General features: G+C 40.0%; 1 protein-coding gene across 1 annotated transcript in view; it reads right to left on the reverse strand.

The window, feature by feature from the left end:
• Window positions 1-408: 408 nt before the first annotated feature.
• LPL (lipoprotein lipase) overlaps window positions 409-13,262 on the reverse strand; it is a 44,073-nt gene continuing 31,219 nt past the window's right edge. The window contains exons 5-10 of the mRNA XM_075352478.1: window positions 12,428-12,670; window positions 11,752-11,994; window positions 11,407-11,527; window positions 10,207-10,383; window positions 8,901-9,008; window positions 409-4,542 (exon numbers count right to left, since the gene is read on the reverse strand). Of these exons, the coding sequence (XP_075208593.1) occupies window position 4,542; window positions 8,901-9,008; window positions 10,207-10,383; window positions 11,407-11,527; window positions 11,752-11,994; window positions 12,428-12,670 (893 nt within the window). The 3' untranslated portion in view covers window positions 409-4,541. The remainder of the gene's footprint in view (window positions 4,543-8,900; window positions 9,009-10,206; window positions 10,384-11,406; window positions 11,528-11,751; window positions 11,995-12,427; window positions 12,671-13,262) is intronic.

Raw genomic sequence — 13,262 nt, forward strand, 5'->3', positions numbered from 1 at the left:
ACTCACAGAGTGCTGTTATATCCTTTTGTTTGTGTTTTGTGTAGTTTTAGCAGTTAGCACCTGTTCACACTTACTGTACTATAGTTGGAGATGCAATTTTTGCAGGTTTTTTTACTGTATATAAGCAAGTATGTGACCATATGTTTAGCACAAAATAGCATCATGGTCCACAATCAGCTACGAGCCATAGATTGTGCACTTTTGTTGCATGGCTTTTGAAAGTAGATAAGTACCTATGTATGATTCTTTCATCAGACGTCTGATTTGAACTCCAAGGTTGAAGCTTCCAAATCAGAATACCTCAATGTAACCTATTCTAATATTAAAAAAAACCCTACATTTTTACTTTTCAAATAACTTATACTTTAGCAGTTAGAACATTGATCTTAAATATACAAAAGACACAGATTTTTCGCATTAATATAATCTTTATTTTTATAACATACAATGATAGTTACATGTTGTAAAAGAAAATGATCCAAATATTCAAAAGAAACTACGGAATATTTACATTGAGAGTAAAAAAATCCTATATACAAAATATAATTTACATTCATACATACACAGTGAATAAATAGTCTGTAATATGTTTGTTACGTAACAGTCTTTAGATTCTCAAGTAGTGCCGTGCCGTGTATGCTGTAGCCCATGGCTTTTTTTTTATATAGTCTTTTTAGAAAAGGTTAGAAGGTTTAGTTAAATGTATAGTTTTATAAAGGATCTCTCTCCATATTATTTTTCATATACTCTATATATTTTAATAGCCACTGTCTTGTTATCATATAGCAACAACTTAGTTGTTGGGTTGTTAGGACACTACATACACGCTTTTTATTCTTTGTCAGCTACTGAAAAATCAGAGAAAAATTCTATGTACATAAGTTGCGAAAATTACAGTAGAGTTTCAGATAAAACTCTGTATTTACTTAAAGATGAGGGAACTTGTGGAAGTTTGGTTCAGCGGGTTCAATTGGACTTTAGATAAAGTTCGGTTTAGGACCTGGACTTGACCTAAACCCCAATGGAAGTCACTAATTAGGCAGTTCGGGTCTCCACCCACATACAGCCAGCCATAAACAGATCAGGCGGGGTTTTTCCATTTTTTGGGGTGGTACACACTACATCCGATCATGCGGTTTTTACCCCCAGTGTGAGCCATTCAAATATTGTAAGCGAATCACACTGGGCTGAGCACCAAGGACAGCAATACTTGTGAGAGTGGTTTTCATACGTAAAACACCCAAACATTGTCTTTCTTGTAAAGTCTGTGCTTGGTACAAACTATGAACAGCGAACCTCGGGTTCGCTTATCTCTATTGGTAGCAAAAAGACTTTAGTATTTTTTTTTTATATTTTTGTACAAGTTTCTATTATTTTCCGTCACTCCTTTAGGCCCCTTTCACACGTCAGTGATTCTGGTACGTTTGTGATTTTTTTAAAACGTACCATAATCACTGACATACACAGACCATTATAATCAATGGGTCTGCTCACACATCAGTGATTTTTCACTGAACGTGTCTCCGTGCAGCGTGCACCCTTGGCCGTGATTCTGCACGGAGACAAGTCAGTTTTTGTCTGGCATCACTAATGACCCACGGACCACACTATGGTGTGATCCGTGTGTGATCAGTGAAACACGTACAAGAAAATCACGGACATATTAAATATTCAAAATTTTCAACTTACCTTGCCTGTGATTCGCTGTGCCTGCTCCGCTCTCGGCAGCCCCTGCCTGGCTCATGAATATTCATGAGAGCAGGAAATGCCAACCAGGAAGTAGGTGCTGAGAGCGGTGGGCGGACGCTGCAGAGCCAGAGACTTCAGCACCATGGAGAGCAGGAGCGGGGGCAGGTGAGTAATGTCCATATGCGATCACGGGATCACGGATTGCACATGGACAACCCACGTGTGCCGTGAATCACGGAACACGGAGGGACATGTGCGTGTTTTACACGTCAGTGAAGAACGTCAGTGTTTTTCACAGACGTGTGAAACGGGCCTTACATAGATACTTGCAAAATTAAGCTAGTTGTCAATGGGAAAAAAAACAATTTATCCAGAAGTATTGAAAATGGTAAAACTTCTGGTCCGAAATTCATAATCCATAGCCAAGTTTTATTGTTTAATATTTTAGTACCAATGCAATGTGTGCAGCAGAGCAGTAAATAAAGATGTTTTCCTCTACTTTTACCTTGATGGCCTATCCTTAGGACAGGTCATCAATGTCTGATTGGCTGGGGTCAGACACCCAGCCCCCCCACCGATCAGAAACTCTCAGTGCCGCTAGGGGCTGGAAATGCTCACTTCCAGAGCTGCTCCGTCTTCTGATAGAGGCCACGGCCGTGTACTGCACATCCACACCCTATACATTTGCGCTATCAGAAGACAGAGCATCTACAGAACAGAACATTTCCGTCCACTTGCCGCCGGCCCTGGGAACAGCTGATCGGCAGGAGTGCCAGGTGTAGGAACCCGGCTGATCAGACATTGATGACCTATCAAAAGGATATGCCATCAATGTTAAAGTAGCAGACAACCTCTTTAAGTCGCAACAGGTGGCAGGACCTGGGTGCAACTTCAAGTGTGCACCCCTATAACCATACCCATATAACCACACCCCTAGGATCTCACTTTGCTGTTAGACATCTGACCTAATAACTTACTGTATACCTCAAGAAATCGGAGTCATAATAATGCTCTACTTTCTATTAACATGTAACCAGCAGAATTTAGCTTTAAATAAGAATTGTGAAAAAAACATAATGTAACTGAGAATCAGTAGAGTATACTAACAATGATATTGTGAAGTATCTTAAAGGGGCAAATATTTTAGATTACAAATAATTACATTAGAAATCCTAATTACAGAATATAAAGGCCTGGGCCTCCTGTGACATTACACATAATTTGGATATCCGTAAAATGCAGCAAGACGTACACCAAGCAAACCTAACTATATGAGCTGTCATCACTACCACTGCTGATAACTCATAGCTGTAGGAAGGGAACTCATATGAAGAGAGCTTAATACAAATAATCTCTTGCAGTCTGGATTTATTACGGTATATATATATATATATATATATATATATAGTACATTGTATTAGGTGAATTGGTTAATTCCATAAAAGATGTTAATATGTTAATGATTTGTATAAGTGCTGTAGCAATTAATTTAACAGTAGAGAGATTTAGGAATGTTTTAATATATATTCTCATTATCATTAATTTTCTCATTTTTTTATGTTTTCCTAATATGATCTGCACAAAATATGTAACAACAATGATACTATTGTGATAGAATATTCTAAGCTCCTCCTTATTTTATACATTAAGGATGACTATAGTGGCTATTGTAACGACAATTTAGAAGAGTTAGCTAGAATAACCAATCCAATCAATCTGATGTATGTACAACACCACAGTTTATGTTAAAAAGTATCTGTTATTTTAATTGTTACCCCAACAAATCAATAGTACATATGAAAATAACAAACTTTGTCATATATCTTATAGGAGAAATCCCCTTCTTTCTCGTCCTGCCTTATTCATTCTCAAAAATTTGAATTCACAGGTAATATCTGTCTGTTGTGATTACAGACTTTCCCATTACTGAGATAAGAAATAACAGTTGGTGCTCATAAAGTTCTATGGAGAGCTGTAACTGTCATTGCAGGAGAACTTGGGGTAAAATATCTGTCTCCGCATCTTGCTTCTTCCTCCATAGAATTGAAAAGCACCAAATTTCATTTTCTATCTCCGTAACGGGAAAATCTACCTCCAATGAATATAGATTCTACAGATTTTACTCATGAATTGAGTGTGAGAGCTCAGTCCAAGAGGAGAGAGAAGCAAATTTATCAGTTAGGATATATTACAAAATTGCTTATTTTCATTTGTACTATTGATTTATTAAGAAAAAATAATAATACAATGATGGTTACTCTTTAAGCATTGAGAGAACTAATTGTGTTCTGGAGAGATTTTCTTACAGCATGGACTTTTTAAAAAATAGACTTGATACCTAAAGAAACATATCTCAGTATGGCACCTAACCCTTCTTCTGTGGTGATGCCGATGTAGAGGTAAGCGATTCTAATTGTTTAGCCTAGATTGTATACTTCTTGGTACAGTGTTCGAGTGGCCATCACATTACCAATCCCCGTTAATACAGATATGGCTTTCAAGTCATTTCAAGTGTGTAGCCTGTATTCTAGTACAATAAAGGTATGAAGGAAGCATACATTGAACCATAATACTTTTGGCTGTAAAGAACTAATTCACAATACACAGACAAGGTGGAATGGGCGGTTGATGACCATGAAATGACTTGTTGTTCAGTCCTCGATCCTGTTAATGCTCTACGAAGAAACAGATAACCCATGTCTATGTAACATCGCCTAATATGAAATGTCCTTTATTTCATCTTCATTGTAGATGGGCATAAATGGTTTGAGTAGTATCAAAAGCCACTTAAATGCTCTTCACAGCATCGATAACTTTGGACGTCCGGGTTAAAGTGCAAATTTAGCATTGAATCTAAAATACAAAGAAAACACACAAAAATATAAGAAATGGCTGATTTGGCTTTGCGTTAAAGGGAATCTGTCACCATGTTTTTGCTGTGTAATCTGTGAGCAGCATAATGTAGGGGGAGATTGATTCCAGCGATTTATAACTTACCGCACTGCTTGGTGTAGTTTAGATAGAATCCCCGTTTTCTCTGGTGTAGATGTAGCAGTAGTCAGAATGTTCTGTATAACCCCACCCACAGCACTGATTAGCCGCTTTCTGAGTACACTGTACATTGTCAGTAAGGCTATGTTCACATTTCCGTTTTTTTGCATCAGTCACCTGCGTTGCTTGACGCTTGTGACTGATAGGTTGTACAACGGGTGACAAGAAATGGAATTGATTGTCATGAGAGAGGGGATTCCTTTGGTGAAATTATTTCCGTAAAGAGAGAGAGAGAGAGAAAACGATCAGCTGATTGCTCTGAAAAGCCGGATGCCGGCATTTCAGAGCGATCAGCTCATCTCCCGGCGGCCGGCTTTTCAGCTGATCGCTCTCAAAAGCGAGAGGGAGGGAGAGGGAGGAACTAACTTTACATGATTTCAGACGTTCTGCTGGACATGCTGGGCATGCTCAGTAAAACGTGATGGATTCCTGCACTGGAATCCGTCGTCTGGTGCATGAGAACGGAATCCTGCACCATAGACTTACATTATGCCTACTGACGGATTCCAACGGAATTCTGCGGGGTGTGTTTTTTTGCCGCAAAAAAAAACGTTGCACGCTGCATCCCTCCCGCCCGATGGTCAGTCAGTAAACGACTGATGCGCCGCGCGGCGGATACAACGCAGGGTCATCAGTCACAATCCACCGCTCATACAAGTCTATGGGAAACAACAGAATCCGCCAAACGGATTGCATTGTTTATCAGAGGGGCAGATTGTGACTAATCCTAAACAACGAAAATGTGAACATGGCCTAAACTGTGAATAAGTGGTGAGGGTGGGGTTACACAGATTAGCTTGATTGGCCTCCATGTGAGACCTAGACCCCTAGTGATAATCTCCTACTGAAAAACATTGATTGTATTGAGACTACAGCACATAGACTAATAAGTGACACATCCCTAGAATCAGGGTCTTTGCTTCTACATTATGCTGCTCTCAGACTGAATAGGAAAAACTGGCTGACAGATTCTCTTTAATTCACTGAATAGATACTAAAATACAATTCATAATGATAAATTATGAGTAATGCCAAGATATAAACTTGAGGATGAGGTTAGGTCAGTTTATTTTAGCAGAATTATGGCACATTATTTCAGATGAATAGGATAGTAACATAAATGTCTGCAGCAAATCAGCCACATGTGAATATGCCCTGGATCCGATGGTAGCAATGAAACACTTGATAAGTGTTTGTTTTTGTCATTGTCCTCAGATCCCACCAAACTTGCATGGATCTGACAACAGATAATACTGTGAACCATCTGCATCATCAGATCAATATCACGTTAATTTGTTGTGTAAATGGATTATTGATCTCATGATAAGATGATTGCATACGTCCTATTTTTATCAGTTATCTGAAATTGTATCAGTATGATATAATCAGATAATTATTGTTATTGTACTTTACATAATGAGCATGATGTTTTTCCTCAGCAGATTTGAGAGTAAAGGTGGCAAATGAATAAAGACCTCCATACACATCAGACTAACGTTGGCCGAACCCACTAGTATTGATTGGTTCAGCTGACTATCTAATATGTATGGTTGCCCTGGACTCTCCACCAAGGATGATGTTGGGCGAGTTAAGTATCTGACATGTCCAATTTGAGACTGCCAATCCCTTTCTCTCATAAAAGATGAGCCGCCATCAAAGATGTCTGTCAGCATATCTCTCAAAAGGAACACAAGAGTGCACTGCACAGCTCTATATGTGAGAGTTTGGTAAGGCTACTTTCACACTTGCGTTGAACTGCATCCATTACATTGCATTGTGTGATGGATGCAACGGATCGTAACAAACAACAGAATCTTTTTTATTTTTTTTTTCTTCTTTCGTTTTACCTGCAGCAGACTATTGTGAACTGATCGCTCACAGCAGCCGGTCGCCGGGTGATCAGCTGATCGCTCACAGCAGCCGGTCGCCGGGTTGTCAGCTGATCGCTCACAGCAGCCGGTCGCCGGGTGATCAGCTGATCGCTCACAGCAGCCAGTCGCCGTGTGATCAGCTGATCGTTCGGCCGCCGAGAATGTGTGAGGGGGCAGAGTGCGGGGGCAGAGTGCGGGGTTTGTGGAGCCGAGCGGGACCATGGCACTGGAGACATCAGTGCAGCGAGGAATGCAAGGTTGGGGACAGGTGAGTGTGAGTGTGTGTGTGTGTGTGCGTGTGTACACGTGGAGTGAAGTGCGGGAGGGGGTGGAGCCGAGTGGGAAAGTGTCGGGCTCCCTGCACCCGTAGCCAGGGTATCGGGTAATTAGGGAAAGCGCATTGTTTAGTAACCCAATCTTTACCCTGGTTAGGAGTGCAGGGAGCCAGAGAGAGCATGCGCAGCGAAATCCTATGGATTGCGCTGCTCAAAAAACGTTACATGCAGCGTTCACTCCGCCCGACGCAGCGTCAAAATAACAATGCTGCGTCATGCAGCGGATGCAACGCAAGACCATCCGTTGCTATCCGTAGCTAATAGAAGTCTATGAGGAATAAAACGGTTTCCTGCAACGGTTACCGTAATTCCTCAAGGCAGCGGATAGCAACGGAAGCCGTCCAACGCAAGTGTGAAAGTAGCCTAAGATAGCTGCTGGATGAGTGCTCAAAGGAACCAGCTATCTAAAGTGGATGAGGGGGCTTAAATATTTTAGTGGGCTATGTTGAGGAATGTTGGAGTAATTCAACACAGGACTAATTGGCTGCATGCCACAAAATTTTGTCTAATGTGTATGGACACCTTAAAGAGTGTCATTGTATGAGTGGTGGGAGAAAGCATGAATCTTGAGAGGGGGTTAACATCGGGCGAGAGTAACATAAGGGTTAGAGATCGACCCTCAGATGCAGAGGCCCCAAGTGATAGGAGCCGGAGGAAAGACAGGGCCAGGCCCTCTAACCATTACGTTATTTGGTGATGCTTACTAGCATGTGAATGTAGTCTATGACCCGGTCAGAATTTCTATAGACAACTAGGAGCGCATGGCCTTACTCCAGGTATCATTAAACTCTTAAGGAGACTGGACGTTCAACCGCTAGAAGAGAAAGGGAAGGTAGTAAACTAAACTGGTGTGTCAGGCTGGGTTGCACTAGAACTCACAGGACCAGAAACAATAGAGGCAAACCAGCGGGAGCTAGGAAGGCATCAGATAATGTGTAATTAAACTGCAACATGCTCGAAGCTTTGTACCTACTATCGCCTGTGTAAAGTTGTGACTGAAGAGCTCTTGGAACTGTCTAATAAAAAACTGTTTTTGAAAAGGAACTGTTAGTCTCTCGAGTTGTCTTATGTTCCTGGCCAGCCGAGAACAGCGGCATTGCGCGGTTTGCACAATCATACAGCTCAAACTACCAAAGTCCACACACCCAGCCAGGACCACGTATTTCATGTAGCCTGCCAGGGCATTGAGAGTCAATCCCTCGCCCATGACTATCGCACTGTGCCACACTACATCATCAAAAAATATTTTAACTCCAAAAGCCTCAGTTGCAATCTTTCCAGGGGAAGATGCAGCTACCTATGCAGTTACATGAATGGCTTTCCATGTAACACAATTTCTGCTTGTTTAGTGCCTTTTTTCTGTTTCATAAAGAGCTATAAAGAACTGCTTGTAGGATTTCCACTAGTCACTATATGGCATAATGATAAGGATTGTCCTAAAGAAGCATCATCTTCAAGTATGTCATCAGATAAAAACACTTTTCACCTATCTACAGGAAAGGTGATGAATGTATGATCAATGGGGAGTCCACCACTGGGATGCCCAAGTTAATTAGAACAAGGGTCCAAAGCAACTGTTCTAAGGATCCTAAATAGGGTATTTATTAAAATGTCTGGTTATTGGCATAAACCTAATAGACATTGAAAGTTATGGGATGAATGAGTGACCATGGAAATACTCTGACTGGAGACATATTAGAACTCATTTAACAAAATTTTCTTACAAAAAGACTTGCTTAGAAGTCAATGTTGTTAATTGGTGTGAAAAATATAAGCAGCACTGTGATCGATTGTTTTGGACATCAAGGCGGGTATAATGGATTGCAGTTTTTGTAGACGAGGCCCATTGTTCTTTTCTACACGCAGTAATAGATAGACATAGTAGTTTGTAGTGTTATTAAAATTCACCCCCTCAAAAAATATTTATTCTTATGAGAAGTAAATCTGTTCATACCAGTCTCCTTTCTTCATGTCGGAGTGCTCATTACATCTCACAAACACCACAGATGCTTTTCCTTGTGTGATAGTTGCACGTTCACCATTTTGAGGGCAAAATATTAGCCTGAAAATGTATAACACATAACAGAAGGTAATTTCTGTTGAATAAGTCTGTCTTTATTCCATATTTTATTAGGTTTCTATGATTTCAATTATACATTGTCTATTCCGGTGTTAAGCATTATAGGTAATCATGGGTCCCTATTTTATCATTTTATCTACTATAGCCGTTATGCACTTGGTTTTGGTCAAGACATGGCAGTTTAGGAGCACTTACCACATTTAGCCCCTCAAACATGTATTAACCTATTGCCTGAAGAGTCAGTCTATCACTGCCCTGCGATTTAGCAATGTATAGTTGTCATCAACACACTGCTATACTATTGGGCTGGAGCTGTGTACAGACCTGTTGTATCCTCTTTATACTGTTATGCTGATTTGATGAAAAAAATCTAATTGTACTTTTATATTGTCTTATTCATTGGTTTATGTTCACTCTCGGAAATAATTTGTTTTATTTGATGCCTAAAAACAGTGGCATAGTGTGAGAAAGGGGTTTAAAGGAGCAATGGGCAATTTGCTCTAGGGATCAAATTCTTTGAGGGTTCCCAACCTTGTTTGACACATCTTCTTGAAGAGGAGACGGGGCATGGTGAGTTCCCCATTCAATAGCCAAAGAATTGGATGTTTAAATCAGCCTCCTTCTTTGAGATCTAGGGTAGTGCTACAGATTCTTATGATGAGTTCAACAGTTGAGACGACTATGTCATCATTTGCTGTAGTCTGCATAGGCAGTGACTGACATAACAAAGCTCTCTGTATGATGAAATGAGTATTGTCATTTTGGTTGCTGTTCTGCAGAGTGCAGCAGCAGATGATTGTCTCATTTCTGCTCTGCATAGGCAGCAACTGAGATGACAAATACTGCATTGTGCTCTCTAAGAGCTCTTTCTCCTCAAATGTTGAGAAAATCGTCCTTGTAAAAAAATAATAGACACTAGGACTAGGGTTAGGGTTCGGACTTGGGTCAAGGTTAGGATTGGAGGGGTTGGAGATAGTTTACTACAATTGTTACATAAAACACAAAAATGTTCTAAAAAAAATAATATATTTTGTGCTCCATGGGTGAGAGGGCACAAAATACTTGCCTTCCTCCGGGCACTGCCATCCCACTATGCTGGACCACTACTAAACATTAGTCTCATTTTTAATATGTTAATAGGTTTCAAATAAGTCATTTAGTACAGATATTGCATACTTACTTTTTCTGCAGCTCTCCTGATTTTATCCTGATTTTCTGGACATCGAATGCATAGGTTCTGAACCAGTTTCCCCAATATGACTCGCTCTCCCATTTAACCTTCAGCATTAGCAGCTCTCCTACATCAAGTTCAGTGTAGATCAAATAGGAGTAGGTCTTGTTGGTGGACATTTCCGCTCTAGGAAAGTTAAGTTTTTTGGTTAAGATTCGTATTTTTTTTTTCAGTGCCTGATTGTATTAAAATATAACTAATTTTCTCTGAAGAAAGATTCTTAAAAAATATATTTAAAGTGGTTGAATGAGATTCAAAAAGAAGGTCAACCTGCTTCCACAAACAACACTACATGTTTGTCATCTCAGTTGTATTTGAGTAAATGCAATTCCAGGCCAGACCAATGGAGAAGTGTTTCTGGATTGAAGCAGGACTGTTTTCTAATCTCATGCGACTCATTTAAAATAACATAAGATGATTATTTGTAGACCAAGAAATTGACTTCTTTAATTTCACTTTATTTCAATAATTGTAAAAACTTCTCCTGAATATTAAAAATAAAGCTCAAGTTAAATGGACTTCTTAGATGTCTTCCTCTAGAACAGTGTTCCTCAACTCCAGTCCTAAAAGCCCACCAACAGATCAAGTTTTCAGGATCTCCTTAATATTGCACAGGTGATGGAATTATTTCCTGGGTAAGAGACTCGAGCATATCTCGCATCAAATCACCCAGAAAGGCCTGCCTCTTTCGCTATGGGAGCGTCTCAGCTGCATAGAAATAGATGCAGCTGATCTGCTCCTGTCGTGAGAGAAGCATGCCATCCAGGGAGATGCGATGCGAGATATGCTTGAGTCTCTCGCAAGTGGAATACTACCATAATAGTGAGAAAATCCTGAAAATCCATCACCTGTGGAATACTGTGGAAAACCTGAAAACCTGATCTATTGATGGGCCTTGAGGACTGTAGTTGAGAAACAATGCTCTAGAACATACACATGGGACCCACCAAATGGCTGAAAAAAAGATATAGCTGTTAAAATGTGGAGGCAAAGAAAGAAAGAAAAATAAAAAAGGTCATTAAGGCCCCCTACAGCCTGGTCATTGGAGGGTTATCGGCTGGAATTCCTCTGTAATGTGCTTGATCGGCTGAAAACTTTAATACAGACATTTTCCAGTTGTATAGTTATAATATACTACAAAATACTTACAGAACGAGAGGTCTGTTTTCACTTTCTCCCTTTGTTCCATACAGTGAAACCAAGAAAGGTTGGTTGATTACAGTGAAGTTTCTCTTTGCAAAGAAATGCACTTTCACTTGGTAGTGGAATACTGCAAATTAACAGAAAAGATGGAATACAACAAATATTAGAGCCCTTGTTAATGTTACCTTGGGTTACATAATTAAGAAGTTATTTACATAGTATACCCATAGAAACCATTGTTCTTGATAAGCTTTTCTTAGAACAAGTGTCATAATTGATAGGCTTTACAGAAACATTCCTTGATTAGGGACTTTAGAGGTAATTACAATGGTGTCATCGTCATATGCTTACCTTTAAATGGCATCTGAGCATTTGTTTTCAAGTACATCTTCGTACTTCTTTTTCCTCGGACCTTGTTGACTTTGTAGCCCAATGTATTGCATCGGTTCTTCCTGCAGCTTAGACAAAGTCCTCTATCAAAGGCCTCCTTAGAATTGCAGCGGTAGGCCATGCTTGGCTTCTCTTCGTTAAGTAGAGAGTCAATGAAGAGGTGAATGGAGCGTTCATGGGAGCATTTCACAATCTGGTCCATGTCTAGAAAAAATTAGATAGATTTTTATTCTACCATTACACACCAAAAGTATTTAAAACATTTTATTTAAGATAAAGAATATGTCCACCTCTGCAACCAAAATGATCATTTTTCATAAGGTAAGTAATATAATCAGACTTCATAGGTATGCAAAAGGTCTGTAACCATGGCGCAATATAGGCTTGCATAAGAGCTATATACACAATATGGTAGGGTAGTTTTAATTTATTCAGTAGAATAAGTAGCACCCTTCATATGCTAAAACCAACACACTCAAGGGTCCTGTATATACATTTAATGCATTATGCTATCAAAATAGCATGGACAGCGTATTGTTAGACCATTAGATATAAGTACACAACCTACTTCTAATCTGAGACCAGCTTTGAAATATTTATGAAAGCTATTGAAATATATAGAATAATCATATTTTACCCATAATTCCACGAATTCCATTTTCTGCAATAAGCCTTATGGTGTCTCCAATGCTGCATCCTGGCTGAAAGTTTCCACCGTTAGGATAAATGTCAATATGTCCAACTGGCCTTTGAATACCAATGCTGCGGTCAGGCGTTCCTACACTATAAGTATGCACAACATCCACAAACTCTGCATCATCGGGCGACAATGAAACCGATGTCCCTGCATATTCAAAGGTGGGACCAGCTGGATCCAAACCTGCATGGAAAAAATATGATGAGCTGGGGAGCATAAAAGGGAACCCAATAAAAGTTTTTCCTAATACCTGATGCCACCTCTTTACATGCAGTGTAATCTACTGTACATCTCTGCAACCTATTTATGCCCCCACAGTAGTATGGAATGCCTTAAAAATAGCTTTAAAAAAAGTCTTGTGCTTCATGCAAATCTGTGCTAAATGGCCTCATGGGTGTCTCCAACCTCTGGCCCCTGTACAAGAACATCATCTTAGTGCTTTGCAGCTCAAGAGCTCATAAAAATGCACAATTCCACCTGTGTTGGAGGTAGAAATGGGCCCCCTTGATTGCACCAGGTTGCACCAATGAAATGGCCACCCTTGTCTACAATCATACCTTTGGTGATATAGATGATGTCTCAATATCTCCTGTAGGAGAACGTCAATCAAAGGTGCTGAGATGAGTGATTAAGGGCAAAGAGATGGTGTGGAGAGACATCCATTGGACCACTCATCACAGATATGCATGTAGTGACGGATGGGATGGACACAAGCAGGTCTATCCTTTACCAGTGGAAAGGAGAGGTGTGGTTTCCACAACGCTCCACATGAAGA

The sequence above is a fragment of the Anomaloglossus baeobatrachus genome, chromosome 1, assembly GCF_048569485.1.
Source record: "Anomaloglossus baeobatrachus isolate aAnoBae1 chromosome 1, aAnoBae1.hap1, whole genome shotgun sequence".
NCBI classification, from domain to species: domain Eukaryota; kingdom Metazoa; phylum Chordata; class Amphibia; order Anura; family Aromobatidae; genus Anomaloglossus; species Anomaloglossus baeobatrachus.